This window comes from Pelmatolapia mariae, linkage group LG20, assembly GCF_036321145.2.
Source record: "Pelmatolapia mariae isolate MD_Pm_ZW linkage group LG20, Pm_UMD_F_2, whole genome shotgun sequence".
Classification (NCBI taxonomy): Eukaryota; Metazoa; Chordata; class Actinopteri; order Cichliformes; family Cichlidae; genus Pelmatolapia; species Pelmatolapia mariae.
In genome coordinates this window covers 11963806-11989057 of record NC_086244.1, presented here as the reverse complement: position 1 = coordinate 11989057, position 25252 = coordinate 11963806, and the positions used below count along the sequence as shown (strand labels likewise).

The 25252-nt window shown below is 41.3% G+C and overlaps 1 protein-coding gene and 1 pseudogene across 3 annotated transcripts in view; both read right to left on the bottom strand.

Annotated features, from left to right (window-relative positions):
* Window positions 1-25252, bottom strand: part of LOC134619391 (NACHT, LRR and PYD domains-containing protein 3-like) — a 374947-nt gene that overhangs the window by 25749 nt on the left and 323946 nt on the right. For 2 of the 3 annotated variants that reach the window (XM_063465212.1, XM_063465213.1), the window contains exons 6-7: window positions 18562-18735; window positions 14720-14896 (exon numbers count right to left, since the gene is read on the bottom strand). In XM_063465212.1, coding sequence (XP_063321282.1) covers window positions 14720-14896; window positions 18562-18735 — 351 coding nt within the window. Of the gene's footprint in view, window positions 1-7749; window positions 8857-9491; window positions 9666-14719; window positions 14897-18561; window positions 18736-25252 lie in introns of those variants that run through there. The other variant, XM_063465214.1, reaches the window with a different exon arrangement.
* On the bottom strand, window positions 185-5072 carry LOC135932247 (uncharacterized; annotated as a pseudogene).

The following is a 25252-nucleotide window of genomic DNA, read 5'->3' as shown; positions in this document are numbered from 1 at the left end:
ACAATTAAAGTGTAAGTAGCTGAAGCAATTTTTAACAAACGGGTAAAAGAAGGAAAAAAAAATCAAAACTGTTGCACTCAAAAAACCTATTGGACAGAGACAGCGTCTTGCAAGATGGCAAAAGAGCTTGTCTTCATTGTTGTTCGTCTTGTGTAAATGTCCAGAAAGCATGGGCCATGGACCGTCTGTGGAGACACAGGTAACAACACATTGGTCACTTAAATTATACAAGAAATTCACTAAAAATGGCAAAAACAGTTACCTAATTTGAAGTTTTCCACTCAAATTCAGTAAGCCGCTGGAGGAAAGTTGTGACATGAGGGTTAATGTGAACAACCTTTCGCTTCACAGTGGTCCCAGTCTTTCTGCTTGTCCCAACCTTGGAGGTACATTTTGTTCCCTCTTCAGGGTTTATCCTTACAAAAAACCTTAAAACATGCCACAATAAATAGTAACATACAGTAACATTGAGTTGTGATTTGAAATAATGAGTTACTTAGGGATAATTTATTCATCATCTATCACTATTAGCTAACTGTTCAAACATACCTCTGAATTAGTTCCAATGTTGCACACGCTGACTCCTGGTATTCCAGGTTCAATACATAGAATGAACCAAAGAAGACTGACATCGCATCAGCAAAGGTGTTCTCTTTGTCCAGCTCAACAATTACACGTCCCTCTGCACTCACCATCCAGCAGGTGGTGGTCATTGAACTTTGTCCTTAAATGTATAGGGGCAACATGTTGTAATTATGCAACATAAATTTATTTCAATACTTCACTTCTTCACACTGTCTAGATAGCCATAAAGCAAATAGCTACGTACAGTTAATTATTAAACATAAGTCCATTTTAACTATTAGAATTGTACATAATTGGGAATTATTCTGCACATTAAACACACCTAACAAAGAGTCAGCCCAATTAAATTACCGGAGATGAATCAACTGTATGGTTATTTTGGAGTTTATAGTTTGTGCTGCTGTTAAACTTTACAGTATTGACTTCAGTATTTCTGCTGTTGGTGTAGCTAGACTACCATGTTGATCAGTAATATGTAATATGAAATTTGATATTGTTACTTTGCTGGATTCACTGAGACACATGTCCAACAACCTTGGTTTATAAAGGAAATTACAGAAATTTGAGCTACGAAAAAAGAGACTGGATACCTGTGCCAAACAGAAATTTTAATATGGTCTAATCAGCTCTATTTCATAAATGACTTCTTACCAAGCATAATCAGCCTTGGAGCGATTGGCAGGTTGCTCTCTGCTTCAAGGACATCCTGGTAGATGTTTCCTGCCAGAAAAAGGACCAAGACATTTTATGTAACAAAAAACAAAACAAAAACAGGACAGCAAGCAACAGCATTAAACCTAGAGCTGTATGAAAAAAGCTTACGTCTGCTAAGACAAAGAGGGGGTCTTTATCTTCCTTGTAATACTTCATCATGAGAAGTATGGCTGCTGTGCCAACCTTGTTGTTGGTCAAAACTCCCTCACTTTCTATCTGCTGGATGAGTGTCTTTATACCAAGGTTCCATTTGAGCTTCTGGCTGGAGAAATAGTTAATAATCCTTCTGCCTTTGGTTATGAGGGCCTGACCTAAGCGCTCACTGATATCGATGCCTGTGAGTTTGTAAAAGTGGTTCAAAAAACCTTTCAGAGTAAACAAGAATGGCCACTCCTCCTGAATTTCAGCTACTGAAAGTGAGGGACAACTGTTGATAAGCTGCCGCTGAGAAATATATGTGAGGCACATGAAGTCATCCACATCAGGTCTCTCCACAGCTCCAGGTCCTTGTGAATTAAAAATTGTTAACAAGATGTGTTTCTTTTCCTCTAAAGAAGCTGGCGTTTCCCCCTCAGGAAGTTCAACTGGCTGCCAATTTATACAACCATAGCTATCAACAAGGCATCTAACTTTTTTAGGTGAGGTTGCATTACTGTTGGGACTGCAGTCTTCCTCATTCCTGGTTCTCTTTGTTTGATGAAGTCTATGTGTTGTATTATCTCGAATAACATATTCAACTCTAGATTTGATGCTTCTTAGTAGTGAATGATGTCCACAACCCAGTCTTTCTCCCTTTTCAGTAAAATCTGCAAATGTTTGAGGGTATCTGTTTACAATGATTTTAGCAACTTCTTCACAGGATGCATGTTTAGGGTTCCTGCAGTGAACTTGCATGGCCTCCACAACAATTCTAACCATACTTCTCCTGTCCTCTGGATGAGCTCTGTCTCCTCTTGTGATTGCATGCGACAGTCGGAGTGGAAATCTTTCCCAAGGAATCTGTAAGTGTGAGACCCAAGAGCTGGAGTAATGGTTGTACATAGTGGTGGACGTGGAGGAGGAGGAGGAGTGAGGTGGATGGCTTGATGTTTCAGCTGATGCAGCAGGGCAAGGCTCCAGAGTAATGGTGTCATTCAGGTTCTCTGGTCTGTTGCCATCTAAACAAATAAATAAATAAAGATCATTGGAAAAGTTACCTTAAAAAGCTACTATGTCAACAAATATGTCCTCACTAAAAGATGAACCATTCAATTAGGATTGAGTAGTAACGGCAAGGCAGTTTTTGGGGACCTTGTCTGAAGATGAAAAGAAGCAATCCCAGGACTGCAAAAGAACTACAAACTCAAGGTCTTGCATTTAAAGGACCATAAGTCAATATATTTTACAGTATTTCACAATTTCAAACCCTTAGTTGTACCACTACCAATGAAAGGGTAATGGCGTTAGATTTAGTGTCTACTTTTGTTTATGTTTTCCGTGTTAATTATCTACCAGACAATGTGAGCCCCAAAACGCTCTTCAATATTATACTGTCAAAGTACATGTGTAGTATAGTGAAGAGAAAAAAAAGCTAATCAGTGACATATGAGTCTATGAGTGACCTTCAAATCATAGACTCAAGTCTATGATTTGTACAGAACCTACACAAAACCTCCTTTAAATGCAAGAAGTAGTTTACATATTTGAATTGGTGTGAGAAAGGGTTTGAGATCGTCCGCCTCTACAAACACTTTTACTTTTTTGTTGTACACCAATAACGTCCGTCAGATGTTCTACAATGCAGATTATTTTCTCTCTGTCTAGTGTCGGCAGGAGGCTTGTAAGTTCCTCTTCAATTTCCATCCCTGAAAGAGAATTAAGAGGAAACTGAATGGTGTAGGGAGACAACAAAAAGGCCTGCCATGTTATAAAGTGGTGGTGGGTAATAATCCATCAGACTGTCAGCATTTACACAAACACTTCTTTCTGTAGGGCAACGCAAGCAGTGAAGTCCAAGGTCAATGAGGAGTACTGAGTGATGCAACTCGAGCACAAAGTACAATTCAGAATCGTTAATAAGTATAACAGCTATCTTCCCAAAAACCAAGCCATCATCAGTGTAATCTACAATGGAAACATAGCCTTTCACATACTTGGTACCTTTGTAGACAACTGCTGACACATCCAAAGTTTGCCACAGCTTCTTGAATGAGAGCGTTGTAAAGATGATGATTCTAATCTCTTGTTTCTCCAATCATTTGAACTATAGGTGGAAACATTTGGCCCACTGAGAGGTAGGACTGCAGTAACTGATGCCGTTCAGTCTTGCATAAGTTGACGAAGTTATGCAAGACTGAACTTGTACATGCTTTGAAATACGAGTGCTTGCTCTCAAACCTAAGGGTGCACAAACGAATGAGTGGTCCAAAGTGAAGGATAAGCTCTGCATAATGTAACAAATAGTGATGTTTTGCTTTTAAAGCTTTGTCAGGAAACCTACTGTGTCTCAGATATATATAGTCCTCTATGAAAAAAGTTCTTGATTGATTTTGTCCACTTCTGCTTATGGAATATTAAATGAAGACAGTTTGTCAGACAGTATTGCAAGAACATCGTGCATTGCACAGCTGAGAAGATCCTGAAATTCCTCTATGATGCTCTTTATAGTGCTGGTTGGTAAGAGCATTTTAGCCTGCATTTTTAAATGACACAAAGCCAACTGTCTTCTAATAGACTAACTGTGTCTTGTCCTTGTATTATGGCAAATTCCCCAATTTCATGTTGCCTTGACTGCTGAACTGTCTACTTATGTTTTCGAGAAATACGGATGGAAAATGATGTTCGGACACTGAAGTATTTAGAGCAATCTTCAAATGGACATAATACTTTTTTCCCGTCTTTGATGTGAAATCTGAGAGGGGCACAAAGAGTTGTAAAGTTTTGTGCAGCATACCCACATCCAGGAACTTGACAGCTGAGGTCACCAGTGAACTTATAAAACTCCTCCTCAGTGGTCTCCCTTCTTGTTCTGTGATTCCTAGGCATATGTGAATGAAAGGCAGAAAATGTTCTGAACGTGGCAGGACAGTTCTCAGTTCCACAAGAAAGCCTATAGTTAGCTACATGTTTGTGGCTTTTAACATGCAAACTGAACAATATAAATTTGTGTGCACAGAAGCCACAAAATTTACAAATACACATAGTTGCAAAAAGTTCAATGACCAATTACCTTTCCTAAATGACATATGCAATGCAAAACAAAAAAAAGAAAGAAAGAAAAATAAGAGTATTGTCAATAGGGACCAATTCCCAGTTTTTACATGATCAAAATTATTAACAAAAGGCTTCAATAAACAGAAAATGTGTGCTGACAAAAGACAAGAGAGCAGTGCACAAAAAGATATTTGAGCTCGACGCTTTAATGGGTTTAGCCTAAGTCAGCACTCCGCACCGTACAGGTAGTACAAGCACACCTGAAAACACTGACCAGCTAACAGCTTTAAGCATTTGGGCGCAACCTCGTTAGTTCACCGATTCACCTGTTGCAAACGTCCAACTTTCTATCAAGTCTCATAAATCCATCGGCAACTATTACCTAACTAGTCTTTTGAGTCTCCACATTCATAGATATTGATATTTTGTCTTAGCATTTGAATGAAAATAACCTGGCACGGTAGCTTAAAAGTCAAAACAAACAGTAATAAGAACGCATTTCTGACTTCTCTCGAATAAGTGAAAAAACACTTACCTTCAGACTGATTAGCTGGTGTCAATCCAACTTTAATGTTTCCCATGTCAGTCCGTTTTAGGGAAAAAGTGTTAAGTTTAGTTGTTTCATTTACTTTTGAGATACTCCCTCATGGACGAGAAATTTGGAGTCTAGCAGAGTTGTCACGAATAGCATACGATCTTCAGATATAATCCAATCAACCGTGCATTTAACCTGACTGAACTCCATCCAGTTACCTCTGACTACTTCTAAGTTGCACATGTTAACGGTCCGTAAATTATCTCTGTTGTTCTTCCACCATCTCATCATCACTCTGAAAAGCTAAGAAAAGCAGATCAATATTTTCTTCTTGTTGTTATTTAATGGTGGTTGGCAACCAGCGAAAGGAGCATTAGCCGCCTCGATCAATATCTTCTGTCCGCCATTGTTGTTTTGGAAATGTGCGCCATACGTCACGTTGTACGTCAGGTAAAGGTGTGGTCTCGACTATTGCTCTCCCATTGAGATGTGTAACCAGTGCTACACACACCTGTCGCATAACACGCTTTAAAAACGTAACATTCGCTTTAAAAACACAACCCAACGCGCTAAACATGAACAAACAAAAACACCCGTGTTACATTATCATGTATATCCAGGACATCTCTTCTGAACCAAGATGAAGTGGTGCTACAAGGAGAGTGCATTTTATAGCAGTCTGGCCTGCCACAAAATGCACCGCTAAAAATACCGTTTCTGCTTGTCCCAGAATTTATTAAATTTGAGAGTGAAGTTGTAGGACTGATGCTGGTTAGTGGTGTAGGTTTCATGGATGTGACACCTGAACTTGTGTAAAATGACCACCAGACCTCTGGTTAGTTCACTGTAGTTAGGCAGAGGTGTCTTAAAAGTACCACCTTATACAGAAAAAAAGAAGTTCCAGTATAAAAAACAATAAGAAGAGAAAAAAGCTACACCCTGCTAAATGAAGTAACTTTTAAACATTACTCTAAATGTAACATATAGAAAGGAAATCAGTCTAAGTATACGTTACCTAGTAAGTATATTACTAATGCTTCTTGGGGACTACATTGGCCCCCGTTTTAGTATATAGAAGTATACTTGAAATGAACTTTTAGATGTACTTTTTGTTCACTATAACTGTACTAGCATAATGTCCTTTCCAGTCTATAAGAGTATACTTAAAATATACTCTACTCTAACACAATACTAAACTTACAAGTATACTATTGATTGACTTTTTAGTTTATATTTGGCTTACTTCTGGTTGAAACATAGTAATTAAAATCTAGTTGAAAAATATTTTTCACATGTAACAAATCACTCCATTCCCCAGACAGTCAGATAGTAGTTCCAACTAAAGGCTTCCTTTGCAGAGAACTACACTCATAGTTCACGTACCAGAATTATATTGCAAACAGGTGAGAAAATGATTTGAGAGTTGAGGTTTATTAACTATTAACCCTTTTCACTCACGGTTTAAACATTTTTTTTATCCCACTTACTCTGTTCAGAAGGTAAAAGACATTACACAAGAATTTGTGACAAATTCTTGTTTAAAACATCAATTATTTGTTTCATAGTTGTTTTAATTTTACAGTTAAAGCATTGCAATGCTTGCTGGGTATTTCGTTGTACTTCTTAGTATACTTCAGTTATACTTCAAATACTTCAAATAGTGTAGCTGCAACTTACTCAAGTTAAAAATGATGCTGTATATTGTAGTTTACATGTGATACTACTCTCACAATGAATTGCATTTTATGGTAATACACTCTGAATGAGGATTTAGGTAATTACTCTTAGATCTACAGTAGAAAACAACAGAAATCCCAATTGTGTAATAGTATAATCTCAGTAACATCACCAATTGTTACATTTGCTGTATTTTACAGCTGTTTCCATGAGTACGGTGAGTTACCGTAAAAATAATGTAATCTCATGGAATTTTCCCACAATTACTTGCAAATTACAGTACTAAACTGCAAACATCCTTTAGAGTTTTTTACTGTTGATTTTGCAGTACTAAGCTATGGAAATAACTGCAAAGGCTAACAGTGTACGAACTTATAACCCCTGCGAGTCAATCGTGCAGTTTGAGCAGGAGCTGAATAACGTGACTGAAAAAAATCGCACAGTGTATACCCAGCTTTAGGTGTACTGTCGTCCGAGACTTCCACCGCAGTGTCGGCGTTTGTTTCCCTGTTGGCCATGCTTCTTGTTGTGGTCATCTGTTGTCTTCCGGTAAATTCTCCGTAAGCGACCTTTCCTCGACCAATGAGATAAGCGGTAATCTGAATTGTCATGCTCGAATTGTCATAAGTGTGCTGTCAGCTCATTGGTCACAAAGCAGGAGAGGGGCTGGGAATTATGTTTTCAAACAAAGCGTTAATTCCATTAACATTTATAGACTACTTTTGATTCTCACTGTATTACGGGACAAAGTGCGTCCCTTATTAGCTCAATACAGGACGATTCCGTTTTTTTAAGGGACGGTTGGCAACCCTAACTGCAGGTCATAACTTCTTACCTGAAGTTCAGTTCACCTGACACTCAGGCCGGCGGCCGCCTCGGGTCTCTCCTCCTCCTGCCTCCCCTTTCCTCATCCACCTGCTGCCTCTGTGGAAGCTCCGCCATAGCCACCACCAAACAACTGACTTATTTTTACACATCGACCAGCATCCGGCCAATCCACCACCTTCCATCGTTTATACTGTTACAAAAATATAAAAAAATCACCATCGGTATGCCCGATGGCCAGTCCAGCTATGGTCGTGCCATCAGTTAACCCTTCACGTGCCAGCTGTGACACGCGTGCCCAGGGTTGCCGACCCCTGCTCTAAAGCATCTGATTTGGATTCCTGAGATCAAATATATTTTCCTTTGGCTTTGTTTTCTTCCCATTTGTGGCTTTAATGTAGTGTTACATCCTGTTTGTTTGCTTCCATCTGTATACATGTCCAGATTCACTGTTATGTTTCTATTCTTACATTGCTGTGTGATCACTGTTCCCTCTGCTGACTGATGTGACCTTTTGTATCTCACACTGATACTTGTCATATTTGTATCTGCGCCTAAAAGATAAAAAGTTTTCCATGCTAAAACACAGCTCCACCTCCTGCAGTTCTCCCTCTGAACCACTAGATGTCTCTGTTATCTAAATGAAGACGTGCAGCACAGCAACCACAGCAGCGCTCAGATCACACGTGTCCTGTTCTTATGTATAAAAGCATGAAACAGGTGAGACAGGTGGGATCAATATTAATGTTGTGGAAATATATGAAAAAGCAACAGAAGAGTGAAAACATTTCGTGTTTCTAGAAAGATCTTTCAGCTCAGAGCTGCTCACAGACTGTATTTACAAGTGACAAACTGCAACTCTACAGTACATCTACAGTATATATCAAATCTATTCTGTATTCAAATCTATTGAGTGATGTTTGAAAGTCTTTCCAGGTGAGTTTGATCCAGGAGGGTCTGAAGCCAGAGTCAGACAGAGACTGTGCAGAGACTGTAGAAGGACAGAGCAGCAGCAGAGCAGTCCAGATACACTGATGATCCTCTGTCAGATCCAGAGGGACACACAGGGATGATGCTGGACTCTACATTGTGTCTGACAGTGGAGCTGTTCTCAGAGCAGTTCACTCTGCAGCACTGACAGTCATCTGCACTTCATTCCTCTGTCAGTCACTGCTGGATGAAGCTCTCCTCTCCACCTCCCAGTAACATGGCCCAGTCAGAGCGTCTCTACACACAAGCTGCTGCTGCTTCAACCTCTCTGGATCATCAGGACACAGCTCCTCCTCTCTCAGCACACACACCGTCCTGTTTACCATCATCACCTCCACCTGCAGAGAGAAGAAGGAAGAGCAGAGGAGATAAACGAGTGTTTCCAGAGACTCTTCATCAGCTGTCAGTCAGTGATGCAGCACATCCAGTATAAAGAGCAGCAGGGACTTCAGTGCTGGGACTGTACTAGGACTCATTGTTGCTTCACTTTTTCTAATCTTTGGATTTTTATTGAAGTTGATGAAAATGTTTTTCACTCCTAGTTTGAGTTTGGACTTTCATTCATTAGAAGAAGCTTGGTGTGTCCACTCTGAGCTCTGTAGGAACCCCAACAGCAAGCCCAACAATCCAGATGGACGGTTCCAGCTGTTAACTGGAGGAATTCCATCCAAACATCTGCTCTCACTAAATTCTTCCTCACCTACAGACTGTGTTCTTCACTGCTTTAAACTTGGAAATGAATGCAGTCATTGGTCTGCCTGCTGCTTTGTTCAGAGAGCTGATTGGCTGTTGAAAGTGTTTGATCAGAGCGTGTCAGCTGTTACTATGGTGACCATAAAGGTCAGAAACAGGAAGTGTTTGTGTCCAATCCTGAAGCCTGTCACCACCAAACACTGGACCTTTGTTTCATACTGACTGTGTTTAGTACAATACTGCTGACAGCACCACCCACTCACTCCATCACTCTACTGACCTCAGAGTCTCCAGTCTGTAGTCTGGACTCTGCTGAAGATCAGACAGCTGCTTCACATCTGGATCCTGCAGGTTGTTTCTATGCAGGTCCAGCTCTCTCAGATGGGAGGGGTTGGACTTCAGTGCTGCTGCCAGATAATCACAGCTGATCTCTGACAAACCACAGTAGCTCAATCTGTGTAAAGAATGAAAGATGTAAGTTTATTAGACAAAGTGTGAGCTTGAAATCATTCAGTGTTTCATCATCTGTTCAGAGCTGAAGAAGGTTCAGAATGTAGAAGTTTAGAAAATGGAAACTCCAAACAGCTGAAGCCAACAGGAAGCAGCTTCAAACAGGAAACTGTGCAGAGTTTCAGACTATATGTCCTGATGCAGCCAGTTGGATTTTGGAGAGTTGAATCTCTGTTCTGTGACTAAGTCCTTGAATCATTTCTTCCAGTTTGTCCAACAAGACAGACTAAGTATTGGACATGTGTTGTGGCTCCATTAGGGGAGCTTCTAAATGTGATGTAATGGCCCCTCTGGGTCTGTCAGGTCACAGGACTGAAGAGAGCTCAAACTGGGCACACAGTTGTTCCAGTCTGGACCAAAGACTCTATACTGGAACTGAGGGACTGCTTCGACTGCACCCACTGGGACTTTTTAAAGGCTCATGTTCTCATTTAGATCATCGGTTTCTACTTACATTTCTTTCTTGGAAAAAATGGGATTACTTTGGAAACATGAAGTATTTTCCCCAATAAGCAGCCCTGGATTAGTAAATCACTCCAACATGTTCTCAGGCAGAAGAAGCTGTCTTGTTATGAGGGAGAGAAGAAAAAGTTTGGGGCACAGAAACTTGTTGAAAGAGAGATAAAGCAGCTAAAATCAGGTGTAAAAGTAAAGCAGAGGATGAGCTGAATAAAGGACACTCAAGGCTGGCTTGGAAAGGAATGAAGTCCATGATGGGGATGCAGAACAAGGAGCAAAGATGAATGTGATGCTGAATCAGCAGAAGACTTGGACTCATTTGATTCCAGCTTTGATTTCATTGATTTCAATGAAGAGCTTTGTGATTGTAGCAAAGGGCTGGTAGCTCTGAGAGCCCCACTGATGAGGTGTTTGTGTGGAAATCTCTTAGTGGGACCAAAGAGAGAAAAAGCCCTGGTCCTGAAGGTTAAGTGTCCTATGGCACTCAGTGATGATGGTGCTGTGGCCCCACCACCTCCACCTCTTTGTAAAGGAACTAACTGTAATCTGAAGCTTCAAATGGAACTAAGACTTCCTCCACTAGGTGGCAGTGTCTGATGAGAAAGTGTTAGTGGAGCTGGCCTGGAGTCAGAAACAGGAAGATGCAGGATTTGGGCTGAAATGGGGAAAAGTGGTTCGCACTAGTGCCTTAAAGCAAGAAGGTTGTAGGTTGAAGCTTGTTGGCCTTTCTGTGGAGGTTGGATGTTCTCCCACAGTCCAATGAAATGCTGCTTAGGTTCATTGGTGCTTCTAAATTGGCTGTAGGTGTGGATGTGAGAGAGTGCTTCTCTGTCTCTCTCTGTTGGCCCTGTGATGGACTGCTCACCTGTGCAGGTGGACCACGCCTCTTGCCCTATGACAGCTAGGGCACAGGCTGCAGCCCTGTGAGCCTAAGCTGAATAAACAGTTAGCAAAAATGATCCATAGATGGCCTGAAATTCCCCAGTTAGCAGTTTGGTAGATAGCTATGACATGCTAATCCCATCCAGCAGCTGTATTCTACCTGTAAGCTGATCCCTGCTGAGCCAAAGCACTTTTTCATATACAAATTACAACCTTTAATAGAAACCTATTGGTCAGCATCTTATTAGCCTGCTGTTAGCTTCATTCCACAGAAAACTGAGAGAAACTAACAGAGTTGATAAAGAATAAAGAGAAATGTGCTGATTTAAAGCCTTTGAAGTGCTTCAGATGATCTCTGTCCACTTCTGTCCACTCATTCATTCATGTAAGCTTCTAATGCAGCTTTGATCTTCACAGTCTGCTTCATGAAACTCATTCTAACCCTGAATGTCAGAGTGTTCCTCCTTCTCTTTCCCATCATTCATGCTGGCAGTGGAGGAGATTTGGATGTTGGACTGTGTTTTGGATGATGTGTGTATGTTTGTGTTGGACTGCTGTCTATAAAGCAAATGCACATTTTGCTTTGGATTTCAGTGTCAGACAGTCATGGCCTGGGTCTAGGGACCCAGGGCTCATGTATTTGAGTGTATGTTTATATTTTCCGTGTGGTGTTTTGGTTTTCTCTCCTTTTTCTCCATGTTTCTCCGTGTGAGCTTTCTGAGGTTTTGGTGTGCTGAGGAGACTGCGAACCCGGAAGTGTTTCTGCTCTAGAGACAGCCACACCTGCCGCTCGTAGTCCTCTGCCAGCTGCAGCAGATTACGCTCGTCAAGGGAGCGGCATTTAAGACTGTGGCTGAGTTGAGGCCGACGCTGGATCCATGAGTCAGAACTCGTCAGTACAGCCGTGGACTTTGTATAAACCTTCAAGAACGTAGATTCCCTGCTAACCTGTATGTGTCTGTGTTACCAGGAATCTGCAGCGGAGCGTGTTTTGGAAGTCACGGTGTGGGAGTTTTTGGAGTCGCCACTCTTTCACCTTTCACGAACATCTGCACTGTGTGGGATTCAGGGAGAATCGCCACGGGACCAGAGTGCCAGATTTTGCATATACTTGTGTGTTTTCCACCCCTGTCAATAAATCCACTGTCCTTCACTAAGAGTCTTGCGTTTGGGCCCTACTTTCTCTGCAACTCCACGGTCTGCCGCCGCAGCCCGTAACACAGACAGACATTAAGGTGGAATGAAGAGTTTGAAAGTTTCACAGTGAATTATCCAGTCAAGGATTTTTCTTCTTCTTTGAAGGTTTGAAATGTGAACATTGTTCTGCTGCAGTCAATGGACTAAACCAGAGAAGAAGAAAACAGACTTTACCATGAAGATCCTCAGTGTGGATCAGTATAATATCAGCCTGATGTCTGCAGTTTAGTGTCAGCACAACGTTCACATCAGACTCATCTCAGCACAACTAAAACATGATGACTGACCTCAGAGTTTCAAGTTCACATCCAGGACTCTCCAGGAAACCACACAGATGCTTCACTCCTGAATCCTGCAGCTTGTTGTTCCAGCTCACCTCCAGGTCTCTCAGATGGGAGGGGTTGGACTTCAGTGCTGCTGCCAGATAATCACAGCTGATCTTTGACAAACCACAGTTCATCAATCTGTATAAAGAATGAAAGATGTAAGTTTATTAGACAAAGTGTGAGCTTGAAATCATTCAGTGTTTCATCATCTGTTCAGAGCTGAAGAAGGTTCAGAATGTAGAAGTTTAGAAAATGGAAACTCCAAACAGCTGAAGCCAACAGGAAGCAGCTTCAAACAAACACAACAAGAGAAAAAACTCTGAAAGTTTCACATTAAAGTCGTACATTTCTCATAAAAACAGGACAAAGACTTGAAAAAGTCGTGTTTTTCCTTCCAGGAACCACAAGACTTCACTTTTAAAGGTGAAGTGTGAAAGAAATGGACATATTTGAAGTCCAACACCTTTTTCCAGTCACATTATTAAAGCAGACAAACTACAAGCTCATTTTCATTCCAACAAGTCATCTTCTGACCTGGACTAACAACACTGGTCTCTATGTGCAGCTGGCTGTGAGACCAGTGCTCAGGGAGCGTCTACAAAGTGCGACACTGAAAGAACATCACACACTCATTTGCTTCCAGCACTTTCACACAAACATCTACTGTCATTATTGTCACCAAACTCTGTGGATCCTTTATTGCAAATTTAAATGGGATTTAAATGGTCAGACAAAAGAGGGTTATGAGGAAATATGATGAAATGTTGTGTATTAGCAGCAAGTTATTGAATCATTTTCCTCAGAAACCAAACAAAATGATTGACAAACATGTTTTTACAAACTCAGTGTTGGACTTGGATCAGCAGGATAAGCTGATGTTTAAAGGCATTTGAGTCTCGCTGTATGAGAGTCCAGTTATTCCTCAATATTTATGGATGATGTTCTTTCAGTGTTGCACTTTGTAGACGCTCCCTGAGCCTCACAGCCAGCTGCACATGGACCAGCTGACATTACCCAGCATTAGAGGCGGCTGTAAAAAAATGGATTTCCCTATTTAAATGGTTTTAATTTGAATAAAGCGATGTTGATTCATTCAATCCTGAATCGATTTTTAATATAAATGTATTTTGCCAGAACCTCAGTTTAAAGCTCCCAAAAGTATTTCAACAACAACCAAACAGATAAAACAGTGAATGAGAGCAGCTAAACACACAAAGATGGAAACACAGAGCGTGGATCGTTCACTCGACGGCACGTACACGGACACGCCGTCGGGGCTGAAAGTGGACAGCTCACAGATCCTGAAGCTGCAGGTTTCATCTGTCTCCAACCAAAACTGAGTGAACCAGCAGCAAAAGAAGATCCAAACTACGCTTTACGTTTGATGAACATCGTCATGAATTCTCTCTGACTTTGACCTTTACTTCCTGCACAGCTCTCTCTCTCTCAGTGTACTTCAAGAACAGTTTACCTTCAAAAATCTGTTTTCTGCATTATTCACTGCTTATTACGCACCAGTCTGCTGTTGTGTTCACTGCTGTCGGCCTCCGAAAACAAAGCCTCATTTCTGCTGTTCAATACTGAAGAAATTGAAACCTTTTAAAATGATGACAGATTACAAACTCTCAGCTGTGTCTGTAATCAAACCTCTGTAACTTTGCTTCACTTCAGCAGCATCAGCTCATGTTCACATGTTGATTCATGGTTTGCTTCAGTTTTTGATCGACTGCAGAATATTTTGAAGGTTATCTGCTATAAAAAGCCAGAAGAGGAAAATCTGCTTCATGTGTTTCTGTTTGATCCTCAGTGACTTTGACACAAAGGCCTCTGCTGTGATGATCACACCTCTGATCAAGTCTCACAGTGTCAGCTTTGTTTTAATACATATGGATATGTGCTGATAAATGATCAGAATTAGAATATTTCCCACTGTCTGCTGTGTGCTGTGACCTTTGACCAGCTAAAGACACTCAGCTGTGGATTATTCATTGTTGTGTCTGATACTTAGAACTGTGAGGAAGAACACTACACAGTTAATCAGGGTCCCCTCTCTCTGAATCAGGAAAGGTGGGCAGGCCGCGTGTGGGCCGCGGGCCATACGTTGAGTATCACTGTTTGAAATGTGCTGACTGACCTCAGAGTTTCAAGTCCACATCCTGGACTCTCCAGAAAACCACACAGATGCTTCACTCCTGAATCCTGCAGCTTGTTGTTTTTACTCAGGTCCAGCTCTCTCAGATGGGAGGGGTTGGACTTCAGCGCTGCTGCCAGATAATCACAGCTGATCTTTGGCAAACCACAATCCATCAATCTGTATAAAGAATGAAAGATGTAAGTTTAATAGACAAAGTGTGAGCTTGAAATCATTCAGTGTTTCATCATCTGTTCAGAGCTGAAGAAGGTTCAGAATGTAGAAGTTTAGAAAATGGAAACTCCAAACAGCTGAAGCCAACAGGAAGCAGCTTCAAACAAACACAACAAGAGAAAAAACTCCGAATGTTTCAAATTAAAGTCGTACATTTATCATAAAAACAGGAAAAAGACTTCAAAAAGTCATGCTTTTCCTTCCAGGAACCACATGGCTTCACTTTTAAAGGTGAAGTGTGAAAGAAATGCACATATTTGAAGTGCAACACGTTTGTCCAGTCACATGATTAAAGCAGACAAACTACAAGCTCATTTTCATTCCAACAAGTCATCTTCTGACCTGGACTAACAACACTGGTCTCTATGTGCAGCTGGCTGTGAGACCAGTGCTCAGGGAGCGTCTACAAAATGCAACACTGAAAGAACATCAACAACAACAACAACAAACTTTATTTATATAGCACATTTAAAAACCAGTGGTGTACCAAAGTGCTTAATATGCAAGAGGGTACGATGAAGTAACACGGAAGGATGAGGGCTATGGCAAGGTACCAAAACGTGCTAGCAGGTTGAATGGCATTAAAACACACTAAAGCAAAAGAATTGCATATAAATCATAAAAGAAAGCTAAGTGTAGAGGATAAAACAGTCAAAAAAATTAAAAATGAATTAAAAGTAATTAAGAATAAGCAGAAGATAAGCGTTAAGCTAACTATTAAGCAAGCGTTAAGTGGTAGAAAAGGCGAGGCTAAATAAGTGGGTTTTTAACCACGATTTGAAGGAATGGATGGAATCAGACTCGCGTTTAGCGATGGGGAGGTTATTCCATATATCGGGTGCAGCCAAGGCAAACACGCGGTCACCTCTAGTCTTCAGCCGAGATCTCGGCAGTACCAAGAGTGACTGGAAAGATGATCTTAATGCTCTAGTAGGGGTGTATAATCTAAGTAGCTCAATGAGGTAGCTTGGCGCTATATTGTTAATAATTCGGAAGGTAAGCAGCAGGAATTTGAATTGAATGCGGTACTTAACGGGAAGCCAGTGCAGATCAGCAAGGACAGGGGTAATAGAGACACGCCGTGCACTACCAGTAAGGAGACGAGCAGCTGCATTCTGAACAATTTGGAGTCTATGGAGGAGAGTAGAGTTAAGACCAAAGTAAAGTGAGTTGCAATAATCCAACTTAGATGTCACAAAGGCGTGGATAAGCTTTCCAAGTTCCCTATGTGAAACATAATGTCTGGCCTTGCTAATAAGACGCAATTGATGGAAACAAGATTTAACAACAGAAGACACTTGTTTATCGAACTTAAAAGAGCTATCCAAAAATACACCCAGGTCACTAACAGTGTTGGTGAGGAAACTGTTAAAGGAACCGAGGGCGTCACGGAGTTGGCCACGGGGGACTCTACTGTCAAACACGATAATTTCCGTTTTCCTGTCGTTTAGAATACGAGAGTTACCTGCGAGCCAACTTTTGGCCTCGCGAAAGCCATACAGAGACATAGAGGGATCATCAGTTAGCTCGAAATACATCTGTACGTTGTCAGCATAACAATGATGTGCGATGTTATACTTCTCAAAGATTGCGCCTAAGGGGAGCATATACAGTGAGAAGAGCAGGGGGCCAAGGACAGATCCTTGAGGCACGCCGCAGGAGACAGGTGCAGCAAAGGAGAATTAAGGGCCAAAATTGATCAAGAAGGACCTATTAGAGAGGTATGACTTAAACCAATCTAGGGCGGCACCTCCAATGCCAACTGTGTGTTCAAGTCTCGCTAATAGGATGTTATGATCTACCATATCAAAGGCCGAGGATAGATCTAGTAGGACCAAGACTGAAGAGCGTCCAGAGTCAGCAATCAGAAGGAGATCATGGAGGACTCCGAGCAAGGCCGTTTCAGTACTATAACAGGGTTTGTAAGCAGACTGAAATTTATCATAAATGGCATTCGTATCCAAATACGGCTGGAGTTCTGAAAGAACGATCCTCTCGAGTATTTTGGACAGGAATGGAAGCTCAGAGATGGGCCTATAGTTCCCAAGATCGTAATGATCAAGGTTCCGTTTTTTAAGAACGGGCTGGACAACAGCGTGTTTGAAGGCTAAAGGAACAGACCTGCAAGTAGAGATATATTCATTAGAGATAGGATGCTGGCACCAATTACGCTGAAGCAATCCTTCACTAAACATGATGGAAGGATATCATAAACAGGAGAGGTGTTCTTTGATTGGTCAATAAGTCGCTTGAGAGTATGGAGTGACACTGGCTCAAACTGTTGAAATGATGATGAACAACAAGGGGTAGGAATAAAACTCGACACTGAAGGGAGCGAGGACTTAAGATGTAAAACTTTACAAATAAAATGAGTTAAAAAATATATCAGGATATCATAAGAAACCTGGAGTCTATCTTTCTTCCATCTTCTCTCATCCCGGCGGCACACACGTCACAAGGAACGTGTAGAATCATTTAGCCAGCATTGGGAAAAGCACTAATTTGCTTCCATCATCCAACCTGAAGAAGAAACTGAGACGGCTCCCATTCAAAGTAAAAGCTGCTCGTTTTGGACATTATCCAGCACACATTCTGACCACAGGCCAAGGGGCCACGAACAGCTGGTCTTCATCCAAGAGACAGGAAACAAACCAACACAATAATAAAAAGCACCATGTGATCTTCTTACATTTTAGCTCTTCAAGACAAACATAGTAAAAACATGAGCATATGTGTTTCCTGATAAAATGATGTGACAGGTAGAACAGAGTAAAGTGGTGGTGTTACAGCCTTTCTCCCCTCTGCTGCCGAGGCTGTTAGTCTCTCCCAAACTCAGCTACAGGACTTCCAAATGAATGAAAGCAGCAGAAGTGGCTTTACAAATGAAAGAGGAAGAGGAGAAGAAGAGGAGAGGGAGGCCACCCTGACCATCACTCCAGCTGAAAACATCACACTTCCATTAAAGTTGGTGAGAAAATGTTGAGCAGGATGAGCTGCTGGCTAATCTGGAGGCTGCAGCAGCAGCTCACAGTCACCGTGGATTTCCACTCATGAAAAAGCTCTGGCTGCTTCATTTCTCATCTCATATCAGAGACTTTAAAGCTTCACTGAAGCTGTGCTGTGATGCTTCCATATTCCAGTGAGGCCTCCATAATGATTTCAGCTGTTCTGTACACACACTGTGTGCCCTGTATGGCTCAAAGTCTCTGCAGCCTGTTTTTATCTGCTATCATCAGATCTTCATCATCCTCATTCACATCCCTCACACACTCTACAGCCTCATCAGCACTGACTTCATCTTCACTGACTGATGGAGCACAACATGAACCTGTGGAGCTGAAACACTGTCCTGTCAAACATCTCCCCGTCACCACTCCACTTCTGTCAGCCTTTAAATGAACCCTGCTCAAGTCTGTCACTTCTGTTTGGAGCCAAAAGGAAAAACTGTTGTTCAGTCGTTTGGAAAGACACAACATTTCTGAAAGCACTCAAACTTCTTCACATTTGTCTTCAGACACATCCTGAACATTTAGGAACTAAAGAAAGTTTCAAACATCAATCAAAGACCTGAAATATAGAAAAACAACAACAGCCGCAGTCAGTGAACTCACCTCAGAGTCTCCAGCTGACAGTTTGGACTCTCCAGTCCAGCACACAGAAGCTTCATCCCTGAATCCTGCAGGTTGTTCCAACTCATGTGCAGCTCTGTCAGATGGGAGGGGTTGGACTTCAGAGCTGAGGCCACAACTTCACAGTGAGTATCTGAGAGTCGACACCGAGTCAGTCTGTGATGATAGAAAATATAAAATGTGTTATTATAAAAGCAGAAAATCTGCATTATAAACACAGACTGAATGTATATGAAGACAAAACAGAGTGAGGTCATAATCTGATGAACATCTGCTCTTCACATCTGTGCTTCAGCTCCTCTTACTGTGTTTGACATGACACAACGATTGAGTCTCTCTCAGACCTGCAGACTTTTAATGAGAATCTTTGTTTGGCTTTAATCTGCAGATGAAGGAGGAAGACGGTGTCACATTTAGGCTTCCATAATGTCCACAGTCTGTCACTGAGATCTGATCCAGAGTCAGAGTGAAGACACACATTTGGACTGTTTCCTGTTTTGAATCTGACTCCAGAACATTTTGAATGAGTTCAGCTCAGTGAAGAGTTCCAGCTGGAAAGATGATCTCTGTTTGCTACCTGCTGCTGTCAGGTACGACTGTTCACGTCCACACGCAGGAAAAACCTGCTGACTGTCACCAAACGGAGCAGAAATCTCATCACTGGACAATAATGATGAATGAACTCAGAGCTGCTGATATCAGATCTGATTTCAGGGGAACTAAACACAGAAATGATTGGCTCATTTTAGCTTTCTGAGCCATTATCTGCTGGTGTGTCGCTAGTTGGCAGAAAATGATTTGTATTCCTGTTCAGGGCTTCAGTGTTTATGAGTCCAGATCCAGGTGACAGCAAGTCAAAATGATGTTACCTGTCTGTGTCCAGCAGCAGCCTGTATTCACTTTGAATATTGTTATAACCTGACATGGATCAGTTTGTCTTTGATTGGTTTGTAAATGTCACTGTTTCCATTGGACCTAAGTGACGGTACAAAGACAGACAGGGAGAGAAAGGAGAGAGAGGATGGAGACAGCAAAGAGAGAGCAAACACAAACAGGTGAGAGTGGACAGGTGACCAAGGTCAGCAACTATTAACCCCGATTCTTTTCTCCCCATGATAGAACAGAGGAAACCGACTCATAGTGGTCAAAGCAGTTATATTTCTTAATTTATTCAATCATCTTCCGGAAGAGAGAGACCCCTTCACAGCCCAAACGCCAGTTGCAGGATCTCTAACATTACAAGCTCAACATGTGTCTTCTATGGTGTTATTTCGGTACTTTACACGTCACACAGTTTCGATATGACAAAGTTCCTCTTTTCAGTCTGGCTGAGCACTTAGTTTGTGAGTCAAAAGTGGCCTTGCTTTACAAACCTTCATTATTAAAGTACATAAAACAATATAATGAGAAAATAAGGATACTGAGGATATTAATTACATGACAGTTCTCCCCCTTTTCGTGTTTTGTAAGAAACACGACATAATTCCTAATTTATCCCATTAAGTTTACTTGCATGTTAAAACCTAGGGTATAACATAAGTGATTATGCAAAACAAAACGAAACCTTTCAATCTGTCACCTCAACGGGTTGTATGTTTTCAATGTTTCCTTATTATTTGTTCATAATTACTTCTATCCACAATTAATAAATCAAATAAAATAAATCAAGCTGTGAGACAGCACCTTGCATTTACACCGGGCTGTGAGCTGCCCTAAATCTACTTCCTCCACCCCCTTTTCACCAAGTTTAATTTTTTCAATCCCAGTTTAAAACCACTCCTGACACACTGTACAATCCAAAAAGATATAATTAGCTTTTCTGGTAAACGGTCCTAGATTATTTTCTCAACCTTTGGAAACATCCTCTATAGAGTTAACCCGTTTCATCTTTAAAACTTAGGCCTGGTTTCTTCGCCCCCATTTAGCGGGTAGCGCATATCCGGTCTGAACACTGTGTTTGGGCAATTTACATACCATATAAATCCTGCAACTATTCCTAAAGTCCCTCTCATTACTTTTATGATCCCATTATAACCTGTGTCTAACAAGCTTTTGATCTTCTTTGCAATGTAAACAACTAGGTGTCTTTGTGCTCTGTTCTTCTTTTTGGGTCCCCCTTTCTCTGGTTGGTTCCGTTCGGTCTGGGGCTTCCAGGATTCTCGCCACCCCTGTGGTCGCTGTGGTCCTGAAATTGTCTCCTGTAAAGGATAGAAAACAAAACGCCTCTCTCTGCTACACCTCACTAATCTACTGTGTTCATCTAATGGTCCTTTAATTATTCAATGCTGGTTCACAATATCATGTTCTGGGCTCTATCCTTTATATTAACTTTACTTAATCTCAATGCTCTTTATGTGTGTGAGCAGCACTTTTAATTTTATTAAACACACCCAGGGTAAGATATACACCATCACCATGTCAGCATAAAAAAGACAGAGACGTTCCTCCTTCTGTCACCTTCTTCGGCCTGGTCTATATTTAAATCATGTGTGTGTAAGCGTGTATGCAGTTTTAACCTTCTGTTGCTCTAAGTCACCTACAATAGATTGCCTGGACATTCGCGCCAAACAAAGCTTGAAACCTTCGATTGACTGAGCAGAATACACTTCTTAATAAGCACAAGATGCAATGTGTGTATACAATGATTATAGTTGCCCCTGTAAGAGAAAGGTTAATCTGAGGCCTGCTACTTTAATAAACATCTTAATGCAATATCCATGCTGTAGGTTATATTATAGCAGTAAAATAATTTCTGTATCCCCGCATTTTCCCTTTTTTTGACATTTAAAGTTTAATTATAACCATGTCCCTTTCTGAGCACGTGCCGTTCAGTGCTTTCATCAGTATGCAGAATGCTTCGTAAGGTCCAGTGTGTTTCCCATTATATGGTTCGATGTACTGATGTGCTTGTGTCATGTCCGTTAGATGTGAGTTATCATGTGTCCATCTCTTTTCTCGGCTCGTGTATTGTTTTCTGCCGTCTTCCAGGGCGGATAGCGTGATGAGCAGAGCCGTTGCCAGTAGTAGCACGCCAGTTACCACCTGAGAACACTTAATGCTTGAGGTTGGTCTCACCCAAATGTATCAGTGAGCCTAAAGTTGGTCAGTGGCTGGAGAGATAGGAGTGCGAGCAGAGCTCAATCAGCACTCCTCCCTCACCACTGAACTCACTGAACCAGGGGGAGATACCCCTTACACTTTTGAATCTCTAGTGGTCTGGGCTTCAAGCTCTACAGGGTGGGCCATTTATATAGATACACCGTAATAACATGGGAATGGTTGGTGATATTAAAGTCCTATTTGTGGCACATTAGTATATGTGAGGGGGCAAACTCTTCAAGATGGGTGGGTCACCCCAACCGGTCGCAGCAGATGGCCGCCCCTCCCTGAGCCTGGTTCTGCCGGAGGTTTCTTCCTGTTAAAAGGGAGTTTTTCCTTCCCACTGTCACCAAAGTGCTTGCTCATAGGGGGTCATATGATATGATTGTTGGGTTTTTCTCTGTATTTAATATTGTGCTATCTACTGTACAATATAAAGCGCCTTGAGGGGACTTTTGTTGTGATTTGGCGCTATATAAATAAAATTGAATTGAATTGAGTTGACCATGGTGGCCATTTAGAAGTCGGCCATCTTGGATACAACGTTTGTTTTTTCAATAGGAAGAGGGCCATGTGACACATCAAACTTATTGGTAATGTCACAAGAAAAACAATGGTGTGCTTGGTTTCAACGTAACTTTATTCTTTCATGAGTTATTTACAAGTTTCTGACCACTTATAAAATGTGTTCAATGTGCTGCCCATTGTGTTGGATTGTCAATGCAACCCTCTTCTCCCACTCTTCACACACTGATAGCAACACCGCAGGAGAAATGCCACCACAGGCATCCAGTATCCGTAGTTTCAGGTGCTGCACATCTCGTATCTTCACACCATAGACAATTACCTTCAGATGACCCCAAAGATAAAAGTCTAAGGGGGTCAGATTGGGAGACCTTGGGGGCCATTCAACTGGCCCACGATGACCAATCCACTTTCCAGGAAACTGTTCATCTAGGAATGCTCGGACCTGGCACCCATAATGTGGCGGTGCACCATCTTGCTGGAAAAACTCAGGGAACGTGCCAGCTTCAGTGCATAAAGAGGGAAACACATCATCATGTAGCAATTTCAAATATCCAGCGGCCTTGAGGTTTCCATTGATGAAGAATGGACCCACTATCGTTGTACCCCATATACCACACCAAACCATCACTTTTGTTGGTCCAACAGTCTTGGAGGGATCCATCCAATGTGGGTTAGTGTCAGACCAATAGCGGTGGTTTTGTTTGTTAACTTCACCATTCACATAAAAGTTTGCCTCATCACTGAACAAAATCTTCTGCGTGAACTGAGGGTCCTATTCCAATTTTTGTTTTGCCCATTCTGCAAATTCTATGCGCCGATCTGGGTCATCCTCGTTGAGATGCTGCAGTAGCTGGAGTTTGGAAGGGTGCCATTTGTGAGTAGCTAATATCCACCGAAGGGATGTTCGACTAATGCCACTCTCCAGTGACATGCAGCGAGTGCTACGCTGTTGGCTCTTGCTGAATGAAGCTAAGACAGCCACTGATGTTTCTTCATTAGTGACAGTTTTTGTCTTGCGTCCACATTTTGGCAAATCCAACACTGAACCAGTTTCACGAAACTTAGCAAGCAGTTTGCTGACTGTAGCATGGGAGATGGGTGGTCTCGTAGGGTGTCTTGCATTGAAATCTGCTGCAATGACCTGGTTACTGCGTTCACCAGATATCAACACGATTTCGATCAGCTCCTCACGTGTTAACCTCTTCGACATGTCAATGGCTGTGAACAAAGAGTAACTTGTAAATAACTCATGAAAGAATAAAGTTACGTTGAAACCAAGCACACCATTGTTTTTCTTGTGACATTACCAATAAGTTTGATGTGTCACATGGCCCTCTTCCTATTGAAAAAACAAAAGTTGTATCCAAGATGGCCGACTTCTAAATGGCCACCATGGTCACCACCCATCTTGAGGAGTTTGCCCCCTCACATATACTAATGTGCCACAAACAGGACTTTAATATCACCGACCATTCCCATTTTATTACGGTGTATCCATATAAATGGCCCACCCTGTACTTCCTTGCAGTGGCTCTGATGAATCCAAGATGGTCTCTCTGCAATTTTACAGGCTTGAGCAACCTTAAGCTTGATGCAGACTACTTCTAACAATTATCCACCTCACATCATAACTGACTAAGGTGCCTCTTCATATTAATATTATGTCATTATTAATGTTACTATCTTTTTTTATATAACAGCAATAGTATATTACAATATTTTATTTTTATATTTCAATATACTACTATACTACTAATATACAATAGTTTATTATAATATTTTATTTATATTTTATTTTGTATCCATCAAGGGCTGGGGGTGATCTGCAGTTTCACCCTTTCCCAAGCTGGAGACATTTTCCTTTTCACACACTTTCCTTGGCTGAACAATGACACAACCTTAATATACCTTATGCATCTCTCTATTTCATTAAATATGTCTTCGTGTGAATTATCTGCTTTCATTCATTCTATTCATTCTGGGCATGGTCGTCATCCCAACAATGTTTCATTGTTAATACCAGTTTACAGGTTGTTATCCTTGCTATTATTAGTTTGAATACATTAGAGATATGCTCTAATTTAATTTAACCTTTTGTTTATTCGACTTTATTCCTCTTGTATTTATATGTATTCAGTTGGGTCTGTATCCAGCCCTTTTTAAACTTCTACTTTGATCTCTAATTTTTCACTTGATGAGGGATTATGTTCTTAGCTGCCGGTTCGTTTGTGTCCCAATTTGAATTTCTTCTTAAGCTCCGGAGAGTAAAATTGATCCAAGTCTGCTTTGCACCTAAAAGTGACAAACTTAAACGACCCGCTTCTCTCTCTCCGGCCAGAAATACCAATTTATGTCATGTATTCACATTCATAGGTGTAAGCGTGTCTTCATTGCATTTATGTTATGTGTTCATATTAATATCGAGTGTAAGCTGCTTCTTCATTGCATATGTATTTTATAATCAGGTTTAATTCATGCCTCTTTGCACTGAGCTGTGGATTCAAACTGTCTCACTTCTGATTCTCTCCAAAAATGATTCCACATGTAACAATTTGTGTATGTGTGTTTTCTATTCATTCACGTAATTATTAGTTCATGTATTTATTTTCCTCTGTCTTTTCCTTTTTTTTTTCTTTTTTTTTACCTCTTTGTTGTGATGTTGTGGACAATCCTAAACCTCCATGAGTTCAGCCTCCATTTTCAATCCAATTATATCCTGTATGCTCGCACTCGAACTCATCCGGGCTTGACCTCTCATTGGTCCCTGTCCCTCTTCTCACAGTGTCCTGTGTGGCCTTGAAATCTCCAGCAAACACAGGCCCAACTCAGCTGTTTCTTCTTCTCTGTTTCTTCTCTGATGATCTTTTCAGTCTTTTCTTGTAGGTTAACTCCCAGCATGGCAAATATCACGTCCAGTGCCTTCAAACAGTCATGTCACTTGTCAAGTTTCCAGCTTGTGATTCAAAGCTCATGTTCCATCAGTGGTATTCATACATGCTGCTGCTTGACCCTTCAGTGTTATAGGTCAGTTGCACTGTCTTTTGCC